At 35.7% G+C, this 19,171-nt stretch overlaps 2 protein-coding genes across 2 annotated transcripts in view; one reads left to right on the top strand and one right to left on the bottom strand.

The window, feature by feature from the left end:
* The window catches only part of LOC121419002 (DNA mismatch repair protein Msh6-like), a 52,574-nt gene extending 45,593 nt beyond the window's left edge, over positions 1-6,981 (top strand). The window contains exons 28-30 of the mRNA XM_041613265.1: positions 3,134-3,378; positions 4,079-4,213; positions 5,352-6,981. Coding sequence (XP_041469199.1) covers positions 3,134-3,378; positions 4,079-4,213; positions 5,352-5,495 — 524 coding nt within the window. The 3' untranslated portion in view covers positions 5,496-6,981. The remainder of the gene's footprint in view (positions 1-3,133; positions 3,379-4,078; positions 4,214-5,351) is intronic.
* An 11,547-nt stretch (positions 6,982-18,528) lies between these two features.
* LOC121431384 (adhesion G-protein coupled receptor G6-like) overlaps positions 18,529-19,171 on the bottom strand; it is a 69,589-nt gene continuing 68,946 nt past the window's right edge. Inside the window, exon 4 of the mRNA XM_041628940.1 lies at positions 18,529-18,751. Coding sequence (XP_041484874.1) covers positions 18,529-18,751 — 223 coding nt within the window. The remainder of the gene's footprint in view (positions 18,752-19,171) is intronic.

Below are 19,171 nucleotides of genomic sequence, written 5' to 3'. Positions count from 1 at the left end.
GGGAAAAATGAGAGAGATTAAGAGAGATAAAGAAATTATGAAGAATACAAAAGAGCGAGAGAGAAGGTTTTAGATGTCAATTGTGATAGAAAGATAATAATATAGGTATATTTACCCAGGGTAGCCACTTCAGTTTCGAAAACTGTTCTACCAGCGGGCCCTGCTATCATTATTACCCTGGCTTTAGCTGAGCTACCTAGGCGCTCAAGCATTCAAGGAATTTCTTCCTACCTGGTACCCATTCAGATAAGATAAGATTTGTATGGCTTCCATGGGCTTTTTATATATTCCTAGATCTAGCGTCTTTTTAAGTAACGTTAAGTTCTCTCAACCTAGAGTCTACTCTAGGCTTAATCTATATAAATCTAAGTTAGATCTAACTTTAACTGTGACAACTATTCTAAATTTGAACCCTCTCCCATACAAAATTGAAAAAAAAGTTTTGTACTGTACTCTGTGCTACATCAGCCAAAGCAATTTATCATACATTAGAATGACAGAATATGGGGCTTCACTGCAGAATCATTCACAATAAAATAAATGAATAGGTTTTTCAGAAAGTTGTACTCATGCTCACTGGTAACCACTGAGGACATCGGTCTATAGGGTATGTTGTTTACATTCGTTTTAGCAGCACATGCATGCAGCCAGCGCATACCGTACCATACCCGGTTGACGGTCGGCATGATTGCATGCATGCTTTGTATTTTGTTGAACCGAGAGAGGTAAAAGGGACTGGGAACTTCGAAGCTATATTAAAAAAAAGTTACGAATTGTAAAAAAACTTTGAATAATGTGACCAAAATACCACAAACAACCCCCCTCATGACAATCTGCGAACAATATAACTATGTTTAGAAAAAATTCCAGCTTGATTGAGTGGAAACCACGGAGAAAAGCGCCATCAAACAAACGGAAGGACACACAAGATTAGCCAAATTATAGTAAGAATTTTCTAAATGGGATAACAAGCAAGTTTTGAAGTAGCATTAAAAAAATCTCAAAGACCTTCATCTGCTTATGCTCAAATTGTAATTATGAAATGGTTTATTGACATGTTGATAGTTGTAAGATTATTTTGATCTTACAAAGAGTAATGATAATAAGTGATGAATGCAATTTTTTTTTAAAAATACAAGTCCACCCCAACAAAAACTTGATTTGAATAAAAAGAGAAAAATTCAACAAGCATAACACTGAAAATTTCATCAAAATCGGATGTAAAAGGAGACAGTTAGGACATTTTAAAGTTTCGCTTCATTTTACAAAACAGTTATATGCACATCTCAGTCGGTATACAAATGAGGGAACTGATGACATCACTCACTATTTTTTTTGTATTTTGTTATATGAAATATTTTTATTTTCTCATTGTCATGTGACATGAATTTTCATTCCTCCCTGAACACATGGATTTCCATTATTTTAATATTTTGTGCTTCAGACAAGGAGGTCTTAATCATCAAATTCGTAAAAATTGAAATATTGTATAATTCAAACAATAAAAAACAAAAGAAATAGTGAGTGACATCATCGACTCTCATTTGGATGTAACTGGCTCATTCATAATAACTGTTTTGTTAAAAATAAGCGAAACTTTGAAATGTCATAAATTTCTTATTTAACATCCGATTTTGATGAAATTTTCAGCATTGTGCTTGTCTGATTTTTCCTCTATTGATTCAAAGCAACATTTTTCTGAGGTGGACTTGACCTTTAATATAAGAATGCCTAAAAATACAGACATTTCTTTGCACCTCATTGAAGTCCCTCTTTACTGTGCCATTCTTATGATGATGACCCTAAGTAAAACTTAAATTACATAGCTTATGTAGATTCAAATCGATGATTGGTCTATACATTCCCTTAGGTAAGTCTCTCACTGCTTTTCGCGTAATCAGTTGGTTTGCTTGATGTACGCCCTAGTGTGTGCGTGTAGTTTTTGTCTCACCTGCGAAGCAGAGTGAGACTATAGGCGCCGCTTTTCCGACGGCGGCGGCGGCGTCAACATCAAATCTTAACCTGAGGTTAAGTTTTTGAAATGACATCATAACTTAGAAAGTATATGGACCTAGTTCATGAAACTTGGACGAGTTTCACGTCACATGACCAAGGTGAAAGGTCATTTAGGGTCAATGAACTTTGGCCGAATTTGGGATATCTGTTGAATTCCCATCATAACTTTGAAAGTTTATGGATCTGATTCATGAAACTTGAACATAATAGTAATCAAGCATCACTGAACATTTTGTGCAAGTTTCAGGTCTCATGATTAAGGTCAAAGGTCATTTAGGGTCAATGAACTTTGGCCGAATCGGGGGTATCTGTTGAATTACCATCATAACTTTGAAAGTTTATTGGTTTAGTACATTAAACTTGGACATTAGAGTAATCAAGTATCTCTGAACATCCTGTGCGCGTTTCAGGTCACATGACCAAGGTCAAAGGTCAATGAACTTTGGCCGAATTGGGTGTATCTGTTGAATTACCATCATAACTTTATGGATCTGATTCATGAAACTTGTACATAAGAGTAATCAAGTATCACTGAACATCCTGTGCGAGTTTCAGGTCACATGATCAAGGTCAAAGGTCATGTAAGGTCAATGAACTTTGGCCATGTTGGGGTATTTTGTTGAATAACCATCATATCTCTGTAAGTTTATTGGTCTAGTTCATAAAAAGTGGACATAAGAGTAACCATGTATCACTGAATATCTTGTGCGAGTTAGAGTAGTATTCAAAGTCAGCACTGCTGCTATATTGAACCGCGTGATGCAGGTGAGACGGCCAGAGGCATTCCACTTGTTCTATTATATCATAGATCAGATCTGCAGCAAGCATTGTGTGTGTAAGTTTATCACAAAGCTTAGTGCAGACCCTGATCAACAATTTTCATAAAATATTTAATATAACATATTTGCCTGGTTTATATGTGTGATAAATATTCCAACTATCCTACGAAGCTAGAGTTCATTTGCTGCCAAAAACTTTCCCTTAATGCTGTGTGCTTGGGACAAAATATAATCCTTTTTCGAAAAAATGTAGTATAGCTCCATTGGGAAAATTATCTGTTATATTAAACCACTAGGTGGGCAATATCTGTAATATTGAACATTTTGTTTTCTGTCAGGTGAGAGCACCTTCTTTGTGGAGCTCAGCGAGACGGCCAGCATCCTCAAACACGCCTCCAAGCATTCCCTCGTTCTCATGGACGAGTTAGGGCGGGGCACGGCAACGTACGACGGCACAGCCATAGCAACGGCCGTGGTGAAGGAACTTTCGGAGGTGGTTGGATGTAGGACACTCTTCTCTACCCACTATCATTCCCTAGTGGAAGACTTCTCTCATGACCCGAACATCAGGCTAGGTCACATGGTATGTCATGTGATTGTCATGTGATTAGTCATCACAACATGCTTGGTTATTTCAATATTTTGTTCATTTCATAATACATGCTTTACCAACAGTCATTATCAACATCATGAGAGGCTTGTGGGGCTACCTTTCCCTAAGATATACGAGATAGCACAGGCCACTAGTAAGAAATGAAAATTTTGGAAATTTGAACTGAATGGTGAATCCCTAGTATAGGGAAGATTATAAGGTTTATCAGTAGAACAGCCAGCTAGTTCCCTAGAAAATTGTGTTAAATGAGATTCTACTCACTTTGAAAGAAAAACAGTGATCAATGCATGGTTTTGAGTATAATAAGGTTGCAATTTGAGCAAATGTATTAAGAAAAACACTAGTTAACCCTGGGTACAATTTTGATTTTTCTGCCTCCACCCTCGAGAGGGGGGTGGGGGGGGGGGCTAGATGTATTATGCAGTTATTCTAATGACTGTTTGATGGATTTACTTTAAAATATGCTGTCTCATTCATATTGGAAGAAACTCCTTGGTTGCAAGGTTAATGATTGAAGAGGTTGTTTTTTAAAGGAAATGGTTTGTTGGTGTAATTTGGTTAGTGAAGTAACATATGAAAGAAGGGTGTCGAAAATGAAGAAATGTTTATTATCTAAAGTTGTTATTCTGTTTTGTCACTGCCTCATACTGAAATGTTTTTGTCATCATAGGCATGTATGGTTGAGAATGAGAATGAAGAAGACCCCTCACAGGAAACCATCACATTCCTCTACAAATTTGTGGGAGGGGCTTGTCCAAAAAGCTACGGTTTCAATGCAGCCCGATTGGCCGACATACCAGATGAGGTAGGAGCTTGAAATATAATATTGAGTAACTAGAACTCAAACAAAATGGCAGCCTATCATTTTTTTTTCAGAGAGAGAAAAGACAATTCTAGTCAGAAGATCTTATATGTTATTTTTAAAAATTTTTTTTATAGTTCCTGATTTTGTTTGGCATTGACTATATGAAATTATTGACAATTTTTGAAAAAAATTAAATGCATGAGCTTTCAAATTTTCAAATTTTGCCACTTTTAGGATTTGAACAAAAATCATCTTCATCGATATAATTGTGGCCATGAATTAAGAGATTCAGGCAGTTTTGTATTCAAATTTTTTCGCAGCAGCATTGTTTTCCCAAATCATGGGTACTGGCTTTATTTGTGGCCCTGAAATATTGAGAAAAAAAAGGAAAAGGAAATTAATAAAACCAAAAATGTAAAAGTTATCTAAAGAAATTACGGCATGAACTTGTGCAATTTTTAACAAGTTATTTTTGGATTTTAACTTTGATAGTTCCACGGCTAATTGACAGGACGTCTCTTGTATCTGACATATATATTCATAAATCTCCCAACTGCACTTGCACCCACTAGCACACACTAGCACACACTTAATTTTTCAATTTCTACTTTTTTCCTGTTGTTTGATGATTCGTGACATTAATTTTTTTTTTTACAGACCCAGTTAATTTCTTAGGTTTCCATGTAGCCCGTCCCTTTTATGGCTGCTATGCTTCAAGCATATATTTGCTTATATAGTTTGCCTCTGCATTTTACTCATATATATACACTGTATATATATATATATATATATATTTTTAATGTATTCATGTCTTTCTCCAGTCACTCGGTTATGTACTTTATGCTATATTATGATTATGTCTCAAGCATTGTTAATTTGTTTTGTATATTATTTCAATAAATGCAGAAAATCCTGCAAAAAAAAAGAAAAAATTTCAATGTCCCTGTGACAATACTTATGAATAATGATAATTGTTAATTCATATTCATTAATTTATATATGGGTAGAATTGAGAGTATGAAATATGAAATTTTGCCAAGCTTTGTTGTAAGGCTTTATCACACCATATCTGAACATGCTTCCTAAAAGGAAGTGAAAATATTGTTTTCTTTATTGCTTCCTTCCATCTCATTCACAGATTATTCAGGTTGCTCGTCGGAAAGCCAAGGAATTTGAAGAGTCCGCCGAGCGAATTAAATCCTTCCGTTCTATTCACAAGATGTGCGGAACATCTTCCAAGCTTGATATCACCAAATTCAAGCAAATCGTGGCACGAATATGAGATGGAAGGATGTTATCACATCATAATTCTCCTAACCTGCAGATTCAGGATTTCATGACCATCTTCAAGAAGTAGGTAGGAACTGTGTTATGAGATCATGTAATATTGCTCGTAAAGATGTTCTGTTTTTCTTTTACCCATGAAGATTTCATGAGAAATAAGGAGATAGTCTTGGCCCCACTGACATGCATTTTTTAAGTCGTGCTAGGTAAAATTATGGTTCGTAATACACTAGCCTAATTTGGCACAATATTTACAGAAAGAAAGGGCAGTTTCTTAAGTCTTTTCATGACTTATAGCATTATAACAGGGGCCAGAGCTCACGAAGTCAATTCAAATGATTCACAACTCTCTTAGTCTTTTATGTATTTCATCAAAACTTTCAACAATATTCTTATTGAATCTTGTTCCTGTCAATGAAACAAATTTGTCACCCTGGTGAACTTTCCCTTTAAGAGAAATACTTGGAATAAGTCTTCAGTTTAAATAATCGTCAATGCTGGACAGATGTCCATGGTCTCAAGAGATTCTACTAAGGCAGACACACTTGTATATTTAATAATAATTCTACCTGAAAGAGGCCATTTCTTTTGGCTTGTAAGAGCATTAATATGAAAAATATCTTGGTGATTATTAAATGGTCATCATGAAGTTATTCCTTTTTTTACAGTACTATGCCATGTGGCATCATTTAACCAAATAAATCCAAACTGATTTAAAAGATTATGAAGAGAGCATTGAAAATAAAATTGATGTTGGTGATGATGTCTATGTTTATTCATGTTACATCAAGTGTAGCCAGTCCTTATTTTCCATTGTTAATTATGTATTTTGCATGTTTATATACAGTGCCAAATGTACAGTATGTGATATTTGATATGGTGCTAATTCTGTATTTAAGGTACTGGATTTTCATTTGGGGGCTAAATTAGTGAAGGCAGTCAAGAAATAGTCACAGATATTAATAACAAAGCGAGTACACATCTTATTTTATAGTGTAATGGGGTCCAATTTATAATTTTATTTTGAATGAAAGTGATAATGACAAGAAGTAAACAACCCCGCCACTCCGCTGTGGCCATCAATAACATTTTTACACTGCCAGTTATTTGTTTGTAATCGTGTGACTATTTTCTTGTTATATCCCAAAGATAAACTTGTATCAAATAGTTCAAATAGTTCGAGTATTAACATGTACTGTGTACCAATGGGATGGTGGTAGTATTAACTTGACTAATATCGTTCATTATTGTCTACTCTAATCTGCATTATAAATTTAAACATTTAGAGATGATATATAAAAGATGCATTACATGGTGTATATGAAGAAACATGACTCTAGTTCTTCAGTACATAAATAAAATGCAGTAAAATTTCTCTTGATGACAAATTTTCTACAGAAATCCTCTCTTAATCAAGAAAACATTTTTATTTTCCTTGAATATAATCTCTCATTGGTCAAGTGCTACTATGGTACTACTCAAAACCCGTTCATAACATCACTCATCTTCTTAACCTTGTTTTATGTCGCCCGAGCATATTCATCCTGCATTCCTAATATTGATGAGTCTTCCATTCTGAAAATAGTCTTTTCAATTCAGTGTGTAGCTACTGATGAAATACAATTTTTGAATTCCACAATAATACCCTTAACATCCTGTTTACAATATTTAAAAGGACCTTGCATAAATATTTGGATGATAAGACACTTTTGCGACTATTGCACATTATTAACATATAATGTACTGTATTAACATAGAATGCACCCACGTAGCTTATTGCATGCTATGGGAATGTTCCATGTTGAACAATCGTATTGTATTCTATTATACCCAGAATTTTGAATTTTTCTTTGTTGCAAGGTTCTTTTTATAGAAAATTATTTTTTTTGTCTGTTTGCCAAAGTTTCATTGTTGGACGTTTAGTATTCCATGATCCATGGGGGAAATTATATATGTTATTTGGAGTCAGTATCTGGAAAATGATAACGGGAAAGTAATCTGTTTTTCAGCGTTTATGTACGATATACACAGGTGTACGTAGACCAGTGTTGTAGTCAAGGCTCAAACCTCCAAGGCTAAGGCCAAGGCCAAGGCTTTAATACCCAAGGCCAAGGCTTCAATAACAAAGGCTGAGGCCAAGGCATGGAAACCCAAGGCCAAGGCCAAGGCCTGAAAACCTCAAGGCCAAGGCCAAGGCATTTCAATTGTACAATATATGGAAAAAAAACAATGCTTAGGCGGCATACATGACACACAGGACCAAATGTATAAAAGGTGTGAGCGAGCAAAATTTTTTACCCTTGTACATTTAAAACGAAAATAATTTCATGATAGATCATGTAGATTTAGACATAAAATTAAAATAAACATATAGTTACATTTGTACAATTCATTATTGTTCTAGGCGATTCACATTGCAATAATTATTATTACCAAGGTGATCTGATCCTTGCATGCCCATTCTCAACATGTCTTTCTCCTCTACCTGGGACAGGGGAGGCAGAATGTATTTGTTTTTTTTTTTGGGGGGGGAGGTCAAAGCCAAAAATGCACTTACAGTATAAGTCAAAATGAGAATTTTGGTGCAGTTCAGCAAAGCTTTTTTAAGTGATTTCTAATTGATAAGACAGATATTTTGATTTAGGCTTTAATTTCCCGCTATAGAAAGCATAGCGAGCAAGTGGTTTTGAAAAAAAAAAATCAATTTTGAAGTTGTAAAACTCGATTTTGGGTCAATTTAATGGTGCCAATCACTGTTAAAAGGGCATTCTTGCGAGATGTTGTAATAAGAAATGAAATTTAGATATTTTGAGCTGTTTTTGTAATCATGAAAAAGGTGTGCATCTTACTAAACAAATTAACGCGAGCACAAAACACAAGTAGAAATTTTTACTGACCAGAAAAGGAAGCTGTTCTGGACTGCATTTAGTGACTCATAAATAGGATACATAACTCACCAATCAAAAAAATGCGAGCGCAAAGCGCGAGCTCAAAAATTTGTAATATTCCGATCTAAAAACTAGACATTCTAAGCATTTTTTGGTGTAAATTGAATGCGAACCTTACTTAACAATAATTTATGCAAGCACAATCCAAAATTTGTTGATTTTGAAACCTAAAATTTTGCTCTGTATGCCATGCTTGGCCCCTCAAAATTTTTGGCTCATCATGCCATTGATGCCATAGCCCATTTGGAAATGACGAAATTGAAGTTTGTGTTCAAGTTTACCGAATCTTTTCAGAATATCATTAAGACTTAAAACATTCTTGTTGGTCAAAGAAAATAATACAAGGAAAACCTAATGGAATAGAAATCAACCTTGTTATCATTCTTTAGAGTAAGCTATTTTTAGAGTATGAAAATTGTCAAAATTGCAGTCAGATCTGTCAGAATTATTCCTGTCATCAAATCACTATAATCAGTGGCGTACCGTGGGTCACGGCATTGGGGGGCACCAGCAAAAACTTGGAATTGCCTAGTGAGCGCGCAAAGCGCTCCCAGTTGCCAGGTATACTGACCTAATAGAGATATTTTTATAAGGACAGTGCCAATAAACGGACATGTATCTCACTAGTCAAATAATGCGAGCGCGAAGCGCGAGCTTAAAATTTTTGATATTCAAACCTAAAAAGGGACATTACAATCAATCTTTTGTAATCATGATACGTACCTGTCTCGTTAAATAATGCGAGCGCGAAGCGCGAACTGAAATTTTTGCAAATATTGACCCCAAACAGGAAGATTTTAAGGACTATATTTTAGAAATCTTTTATCTATTAAGATTATACACATCTCACCATAGTCATCTAATGGGAGTGCCAATAAGCGCTTGCTGATTTTGTTAGAATTACATCCAAACATGCACATAAAGCACTTGTAATCATGATTAACAATTAACATACCCATCTCACTAATCAAATCTTGCGAGCGTGAAGCGCGAGCTGAAAATTTAGGAAATTCAGACCTGAAGAGGGGCATTTTAAGGCTTGTTTGTAGGAATTCAAGAAGGACTTACATAGTTCACTAACCAAATGATGCGAGCGCGAAGCGCGAGCTGAAAATTTTTGATATTCAGATCAGAAAACAGAAAAAGGAACATTTTAAGGACTCATTCTAGGAATTGATGGAGAGCAGACATCTTTCACCAATCCACTACTGCGAACGTAAGCACGGACAGGAAATGTTTTATATTAAGACCTTAAAATGGGACAATCACTTAAAGTATTCATGAAAAAGAAGCATACTTTTGTACATGTAAAAGAATAACTCGAAGTGCGAGGAAATATATTTGGTAGTTTGGTGTATATTGACTTGAAAACGGGAGGTTTTAGTATAACAGGATTCGTAAACAGACAATGGGAGCACCAGGAACAATGAAGACATATGCCCTGAGCAAATAATGTTTCATTTATATGAAAAAAATGTTTCTTATGTAATGTAACATAACATAATTATAACATTATAATGAACATTGTCTTCTTTCCCATTACGTTTCTCTTCCTTTCTCCCTCTTTTCCTCCTTTTTTTTAGTCAGCCGATGGGGGGGGGGGCACGTGCCCCCATGCCCCCTGTAGTTGCGCCACTGACTATAATCCTAATCATAATTATTATCATTATTATTGATATTGTCATTATCCTTATTAGTCATGATTACGTCATATTACCAATAAATAATATTAATTTTCATCACTTCTCTTTGTTACATAATTATGTGATGATAATTGCAATTGATGGCACTGCTAAGTACACATACTGCTTCTGCTGCTGCTGACCGGTAGTATTTAGTGTCATTAGATGTACAGAACAATTGAAACATTTATAATTACTTGTATAAAACAAATGAAAGTACAAAATACAAAATGCCTTGAAAAAGCCTTGAAAATGCCTTGAAAATGCCTTGAAATTTCAAGGCTCAAAATCCTCAAGGCCAAGGCCAAGGCCCTCTCAAGGCCAAGGCCTGAATGTTCAAGGCCAAGGCTTTGAAAAAATAGGCCTTAAGGCGCCTTAAGGCCAAGGCCGAGCATCAAGGCACTACAACACTGACGTAAACATGTTATTCAAAAAAGTATGTGTGAACTACATGTTATGAAACAGTATTCGTAATGAAAATATTTGTAATAAAAAGCTTTTTTTTGTAAAATCCTTTTGAATGACCACTTTTGCTTAATAATATTCATTTGCCTGTTGCTCATGATGATCGCCTGCGTTTGCAGAGCGGGGTTGGTCTCACCGTTACAAGAAAACCGGGGGAGCTTTTCTCGAAAAGGTGGGGATGAGGGAGGGGAGTCATTAGCGCACCTTTTTTGAGACAATCAGGGGAGCTTTTGACAAAAGCTGAGTAGTCTCTTGTACCAGCTGTTTATTTGTGTGTCTGTAAGTTGGCGTGAGGGTATGGAGGCCTAGGTAATGTGCGGGTGTGTGTGGGGTGTGTTTTGGTGCATGTGTGTGTAACTGAGGAAGGAAAGAAGGAAAAAACATTTTTTTGCATTTTCTGTTTAGGCCTTTTTCTCTCCGTTAGTTTAGGTGATGGAAAGGCAGTTTGTAGGTATTTTGCTTCATACTTTTACAGTTTTATGCTATCTTTTCATTCCATTGTTTTATATGACTTTGTAGAATGTTGGGAGGGGGTAGAATTATTAACTTTATTAATTATACAATTTTATTCGAAATCAAGAAAAACTGCAAGCTCTTTTCTTTTTTTCTTAATCTGTTAATATTATTGTGGTTATTATTTGACGAAACATTTTTATAGAAACGATTGGTTTAGAAAACTACTTAACACAGCCTTTTGTGAAAACCTCCTGATTATCCTGAAAGGGTGCATTAATTTGACTCCCCTCCGACAATCCGCACTATTGAGAATAACGTCCCTGGTTTTCTAGAAAGTGTGCAGTTATCCCCGCTCCACGGACGCAGCTGATTGTGTCAAGCCTTTTTCTGTTGAAAGATTATGAGATTTAATGATTGTGTAAAGTAAAATTTTTGGATGGTGTGAGTGAGAAAAGAAAAAGCATGGAAGCTGAAAGACATATATATATACAAGCATTGCTTTTATTATCTAGTCACATATTCAATGTCATATATATCTACATATATATGTGAATTTACTGATAAAACAATGCTTAAAAAGAATATGAATAGAATGATAGGCAATAGAGAGATTGATTGGTGTAGAATGGTGGTTGATTGAAAAAATGCTGGAGAAATTAAAAACCAAACACCTCCCCCAAAAAGCGACGACGAAATGAAAACTGAAATCCTAAAAGGTTATTATATAATGTCTTAAGGAGGTTGCTTTAGCAGTACAGGTACCTCTGCCTAAGTTGAATCTCTTAGGACCATGGTAATCTGTTTTTAGTTTATAGAACTTTGACTTTAAAGATGATGTTATGAACACTTTTTGCATTTTCTTGGGGTTTGTCTCAAAGTCGCAATTAAATGCGCAGTTGCGTTCAGTATAGAAGGCATGACCTCATTGGTCAGATACATCATGTGAAGAGGACACGCACTACTGCGTCTTGATCAATAAGATTGGCGTTGCATATACGAGTCAGCATTTAAGTGCGTCTCTACAAAGTCATATTTAAATCTTTGTAAAACACCCCCTGGTCCATGGACCTGGGAAGCGGGGGTGCTGAAGCACCCTCAGAAATTTTGCTGGGGGTGCTGCGTGTATTATTTTCCATAGGCAGCACCCCCACGAAATCAGGTTCTCCCTGTATTTAAAAATATGTTATAATGTACGTAATAATCGCATCCGACAATCACAAATCATTTACTACTGTCTTTCACATATATTCCAATAACGTATGTCCCTCCAGTCCTAACGTGACTAACTATATATACATATAATATGCCTGAAAACTTTGACAAGCTCGCGATTCGCACTTGAAATATTTGTTGAGATACACATATTCTAACCTGACATGTACAAGCACCGGGTTGCCCCACAATCAAGCCAAGTTTATTGTGGCAACCCAAGTTTATTGTGGCAACCCCTACAAACTTCCTTAATCGTTATGTTTAGAACATTGTTCATATTTTCTTTGGTTAAATACTTTATGTACTTTTCTTTTTCTTTTTTATTTTGTATTTGAAAAGTTGCAGAAACAGTAAAGGAAATGATAGTATAGTATTATAATGAAGAGAACTTATGACGTATCACACCGTTTCTTTATTATTTTATTGAATGAAACATGAAACTTTCCCTTCAGTCATGAAACACACGGGATAATTTCATATTGAATATATTGAATCGTCATTGTTGTAACTTTATTTTACGCTGAACAATCAATAATTTCTTAGTCTAATGTACAAAAATCGAGAGATAATTATGATACATCAGGTTTTATGCCACGTTTAAAGTCCAGGAGGCTATATATTATAACGCATTGCCATTTGGTATATTGTCATCAACTCTCTCGTTTGCACCTTCCCTGCATATCCGTTGTGTGTTATCAAGCGAAACTCTAAAGTGATTAGCAATCTTGATTCCCGATTAGATTAGATTTTTTTAAGTCAGTTCAGCTTATTTACTTGAAGCGGCCTTGATCTGTAATGATTTTGCCAATTTTACCCTCTCTTCTTGTAGCATTACGATTTAGGCTGATTTCCTAACATAGCATTTGAATTTGCCAAGAACACTTCTATATGCTCAATATGATATTGGGGGCTATCCTGGCATGCCTGATGTTGGTATCGTACTGATAATCCATACGGCACTGCATGGCATAGAGAAATAGTGCCCCCAAAGCTAGAGTGACGACAAAATTGATTTCAGCATGGACCTATTACGGATAGGTCCATGATTTCAGCAATGTCGTCTCCTCTTTCATTGAAAATAACACTGACGTTCATATGTCAATGATAATTTAATCAAAAGCTTATAATTCAATATGTGAATTAAAGAATTTCATTGCGATAAGGGCTAAATCCACTTTTGACCAAAATTGATTTTAGATGTAAATATATGTATCTTAGACGTAGGAATGAAATGCACCATAAATCCACTATAATGGTAATTTAAGATTTAAGATTTAATGGTCAATTTTACCACTTCTCCTAAAGTTATGCATTCAGATTGTAAAGTACTTGTTGTGGATACAAGTTCACTCCATCAGTGCAAATTTTGAGATAAATAACAGAGTTTTACTATTGATATGTTTTTTTTGGGGGGGGGGGGATCTAGCTCATTTTGGAATAAAACATGCCTTAAGACAAGTTTGAAAATATTCAAATTTTTTACCATTTTTCAAATCGTAATTGATAAACGTCAGAAAAGATGTAAAATGTTGTAAAATGATGTAAAATTATGTATTCCGTGTTCAAATTCTATTATTAAAAATGTTTGAATTGCATCACTCTTAATATTAGGAGAGGCTTTTTGTGTACATTTATTTCAGCGTGCCCTTCCATCTAATTCTCCAACTCCCCAACACATAATACACACACCAACACTCCTAACGTATCTTCCTTTCTCTTTATTTTCTCTCTCTCTCCTCTCTTGTTCCTTCTTTATTTCTATGTCTTTTTTCCTCCGTATAGGCCCGTCTTTCTTTCTTGCAACTCTTCTTCCTCCAAACCGACCTTCATCTCTTTATCTTCCCTTTTCTCCATATTTTTATCTCCCTCCCCCCCCCTCTCTCTCGCAACCGTGCTTCATTCATTGCCTTTTATTTTATTTCGTACATAAATAAATTATGATTCCATCATGTAATGAAGTTGTGTGTGGGAGGGGGGGGGCGTATCGTTCAATAGCAATGGAAGGAATCGTTTGGAAATAATATTTGACAATTTTGCAAGTATATCTAGTTTGGGATATGAATACAGAAAAGACATCATCGTAGCTAGACAATGTTATAGAGGCACCCCTCTAGAACATGAAGGGTTTTGGGATGTGTGAATATGTCTGTCTTTCTTTTTTTTATTGTTTTAATAATATCATCTTGATCTTTCTTTCAGTGAAAGTTGGAGAGGGCCAGTTTATAGTCAATTAAATGATTACAAGTCTATTATTCATATACATTATAAATAAAAGCATTATAAAATCTTTGTTCTTTTGATTTTACTTGTATCCTGATGCGTAAATGAAATAATTCGTCAGTTTATAATTCTAAGTGATTACTATGTTTAAGAGAGTCAAAAGGGGCCTAAGCTTTCGATCCTAGCAGAATCTTCTTCGGAGGCAAAATGACAAACATATAAGGTGGAACAACCATAATATAGACCACAGACATACAACAGCAACACTGGAACAAGGAGACAAAAGGGGCATTAGTGAGAAGAGATGACCAATCAGGTTAATGAAGGGTATGAAAGAAAAGGAGTAGGCAGACACAAAGGGAAGTTAGGGTGAGTAAGGCCAAAGAAAGACCTCAAGCCAAGAGGGATTAAGATAATGAGGCAGGCAACATCAAACAGGATCTGGAACAAAACAGTGATAGAGGGTATGAGGAAGATATGAATAACAAGAGAATTAGTGAGAGGTGGGTCAAACAACAAAGAAAGGCATAAGAGTGGGGAAAAAAGGGAAAGAGAAGGCAGCAACTGATAATGTGCCAAAGACATAAGTAAGTATGATAGAGCAATAAACATATACTAAGAGAAGAAAGTAAGTGTAAAAATAAATCTGCAAGTATTAAAGTATATAAATATATCAAAAATATATCAAAAATGAAAAAAAAATGAAAAAATATTTATTACTATGTTTGAAAGAATTGAGGAATATAAAAAACAAATACGAGAACAGGAACTTTAGGTCAAAATGATACAGAAACAATGTATTCTTTCGAGTTGGTGGGATTTATTAATTTCCTTTGGTACGAGCAGTTCAATAAATCACACATTTACATGAAAATGAAGTTCATATCAATCACGAAATCAATCTCTTTGCACTGTATCATCCATATTTACACGACAATCCTTTATAAATATATACAACCATGTTATGTGCATATGCTGGAATAAACACTACTTAAAATACTAAACAATTTTGTTGTAAAAATGGGATACGAATATTTCTTCAAGGCAAACTCGACATTTGTACTACAATTATTTTACTGCTGTACTGGCATGTTGAGCCAAAACGAAACTTTTACACATAAACTTTGAATTCTGGTGTCATCAAATGAATTGACAAGAATACTTTGAAACATAATGGCCCGAATTCACAAAGGTGGATTCTGCAAAATCCACGGATTTTGTTGAGTCCACCTTTGTGAATTCGGGCCATTATGAATCGTTTGTGTTAAAACATAAGCACTTTTCTATGTCTCTGAATGTATTTGTCTTATTTTCAAACTATGTTTTTTTTATTTCATCTGCTAAAGTCAATATTTCCATGTCGGTGTTAAACAGGGCCAAGAGCGTTCATGAGAGCTAAAGTAGCTATTACATGCATGGCTAAATAAGATTTAAATGCATTATCATTGTCATTATTATTATTGTTGCTGTTGTTGTTGTTATCATCATTATTATTATTATCGTCATTAGTAGTAGTAGTAGTAGTAGTAGTGGTATAGTAGTAGTATTAGTAGTAGTAATAGTAGTAGTAGTATAGTAGTAGTTGTAGTAGTAGTAGTAGCAGCAGCAGTAGTAGTAGTAGTAGTAGCAGCAGCAGCAGCAGTAGTAATAGTAGAAGTAGTAGTAGTAGTAGTAGCAGCAGTAGTAGTAGAAATAGAAGTAGTAGTAGTAGAAGCAGTAGTAGTATATAGAAGTAGCAGTAGAAGTAGTAGTAGTAGTAGTAGCAGTAGTAGTAGTAGCAGCAGCAGTAGTAGTAGTAGTAGAAGTAGTAGTAACCATGGTCATTGTCGTTCCAAAGGGGGTTACCATTCATTCAAGGTATAACCTTTTTTTTGGGGGGGGGGGTAATATGAGGATGTATATGCATATCACGCTGACTGCTTGCGTCATCGCATCAGGTTGTCGCGTCCGGTCGGGCAATTAGGTAACCTGACCATTCGAGAAAGGGACCCCCTAAATTCTCGCAAGGTCGGAGCCAGTTTACCCGACGCTGTTAAAAATTTTCAGTCAATATACGAATATTCCGATCAAATTTTCCGGCCGATGTTTGTAAAATTTCTTAGCCAGGTGCGGGTAAAAAATTGGCCCCGACCTTATGAGAATTTAGGGGGCCCTTTCCTCGAAAAGTCGGGTAAAGTGATTGCCCGAACGGACGCGATGTGATGACACAAGCCCCGACACTATATCCTAAAAATATAGTACATTAATTCATTTATTTGTTTCGCATATTAAAAAAAAGTAAGCACGAGTCAACATTTGTCGGTTCTCATCAGGAAACCTATAATAAACAATACATCAAAGATATTCATATTAAAGATATTCATATACCGGTATACATTTTTTGTGCCATCATATTTTTATTCCTAATTTTATGGGTACGTAGCCTTTAATTGGATTGAACAATAAGGTCGATCAAGCACGTAGAAGTTTGGCCCATGATATGTTGATTCTTTCAATCCATTCAATATGCTTTTGCCCCGGCTTTTGCAGTATTTGAAATGAGAGGTATTAGAAAACAATAGTTCATTGCTACACAATGTTTGAGGACTCTCTCAGAAAAATTACTATCACGGTAATGATCAAAATCATTAATCTATAGCACCTCACCACTTCTTAGCTAAACAATATTAGTAAACCTTTTAAATTATTAAAACATCGTGTCTCATGATACTAACAATTTTCTAGTGAACTTATTTGTTTGGATTCAAATATCTATTGAAACCATGTTACTGTAGTTACATATGAATACAGTATTCAGGTGATATTTTTCTAGTACAAGGTAAAGAAAACTCTACTCCATTTTATATGGACGTTGAAATGCAGTCATCTCCAATTCACATTTCTGTTCTGATTGAAACAGTGTAAAGATATCTAAACAACTTCTTGTTCTTGTTCTCGTTGTTCTTGATGATGACATTATTTGGCAACATTCAATTTCTTTAATCGAAGTTTTCCGCAGAACATTACAATTGACCCTGCATCGATGGCTGTGTGTGTACTTTTGGGGGGATGTAAGATCATTCACGATCATTCTGGTCTACATTTCATAATCATCAATTTGTCATCAACTTCATCACAATCATCATCATTATTATCATCATCACTGTCACGTTCAACGTCAACCAATATGTACCTAATTGTCTACTTGTATATTACCACTGCAAACCGGTTCCTTATTGATCACTTCCGGATTCACATTGATCCTTTCAAAAATAACTTGGAGATATCATAATGACAATTATGGTTTCTAATACTACGTAGAAGAAGATCACCGGTAAATAATAGTGTCTTACGGTTCTTAGCGATTGGCGGCTCACATAACTTCGATCACCTTCCATCTAGCTGTGGCCTCATCGGGGGGGGGGGGGGGGGGCTCTTACATTGACGAATGGATACCATGCGCCACCAAAAAAAAAAAAACGTAAAGCGGATGTCTTTTTCACGATAGGGCACTTACGTACGTAACGTAGTAAGGACGTCAAAACACTAAAATAATGAAAAACGGGTATCTATCAAATTTGCGAGGGTGTGCTGTAAAAAGACCAAATTTTTTTTATATAGGATGTACTTAATTTCTGCCCCAACAGTCAACACTACGTGTTTTATTATGAGTCCGATTTGCGCGATGTGTGTGAGGTGGGGCCGTACTTAACCCAATGATATATGTGAAGGTAAAACCGACGTCTGTGACATTGTTTAGGGGTTCAATTCAGGGAATACTTGCCAAGGATATCGTTTTGTTTCCAATACTTGTTAAGCGTAGGGTAGGGATTCACACGCCAATACTTGTGAACGTGTGCATTTTTAGAGTATGGAAAAAACTTGTTTAGGGTGCTTTTCGAGACCCCATGGTCGCGCATGGTATCCACTCGTCAATGGAAGTGCTCATTCTATACCGTATCATCGCTTCTCTTTGGAAACAGTACTTTTGATCTTTTTCACGGTGCAGTCCTATACTGTCCAACTGCAAGGCTGACGACCGATGAAACCCGAAAGGCCAAGTCATTGATCACACTGGTGTGATTGATAATTCAGGAGCTCCATCAATGTCTGCGTCAGGTTCTGCATCTTCATTGCATTTCAATTTTAACTTGCACTCTTCCATAGCTTCTTCGCCCTGGCAGATGTCACCGCTGAGTTCATCGCGACTCCCATCTTCCCGTATGCACCGGTGATGCCCACTCGAATTGTTGGTAGTACGTGTCACCATCTTGGAACATCTCTCACGGAATCTGGAATGGGAAGGGGGTAGGATGGCGACGGATGGTAGTTGGTCAAAGAAGAAGATGACATGACGAAGGGGAGAGAAAAATACAAATACAGATTGCTACCATAATTTTGAACGTACGCACTCAAAAGTTATCTATCTGAGTTTAAGACTGAACGGAGAGTAAAGAAATAGAGGGAAAGAACCACAAAACATACGCACAAACAGTGGGAAAGAAAGAAAAGGGTAAAAAGATTATTTCGATTGAATTGAAAATTCAAGTCTCAATCTTATTTTAAAAAATGTTAAGTTTGCCTTTATGTCGATTTTTTGTATCTTTATCGTGAGCTGTCATCATCTCATTCTTAAAGATGCAATAGCGCCGCCAGATAAGTCTTTTGACCAAAGGTGAAAGAATGCCTGTCTGGTATACGTCATGGTAATG

This window comes from Lytechinus variegatus, chromosome 1 (genome assembly GCF_018143015.1).
Source record: "Lytechinus variegatus isolate NC3 chromosome 1, Lvar_3.0, whole genome shotgun sequence".
Lineage (NCBI taxonomy): Eukaryota > Metazoa > Echinodermata > Echinoidea > Temnopleuroida > Toxopneustidae > Lytechinus > Lytechinus variegatus.
The sequence above is the reverse complement of the archived record's forward strand: the minus strand, read 5'-3'. Positions and strand labels throughout refer to the sequence as shown.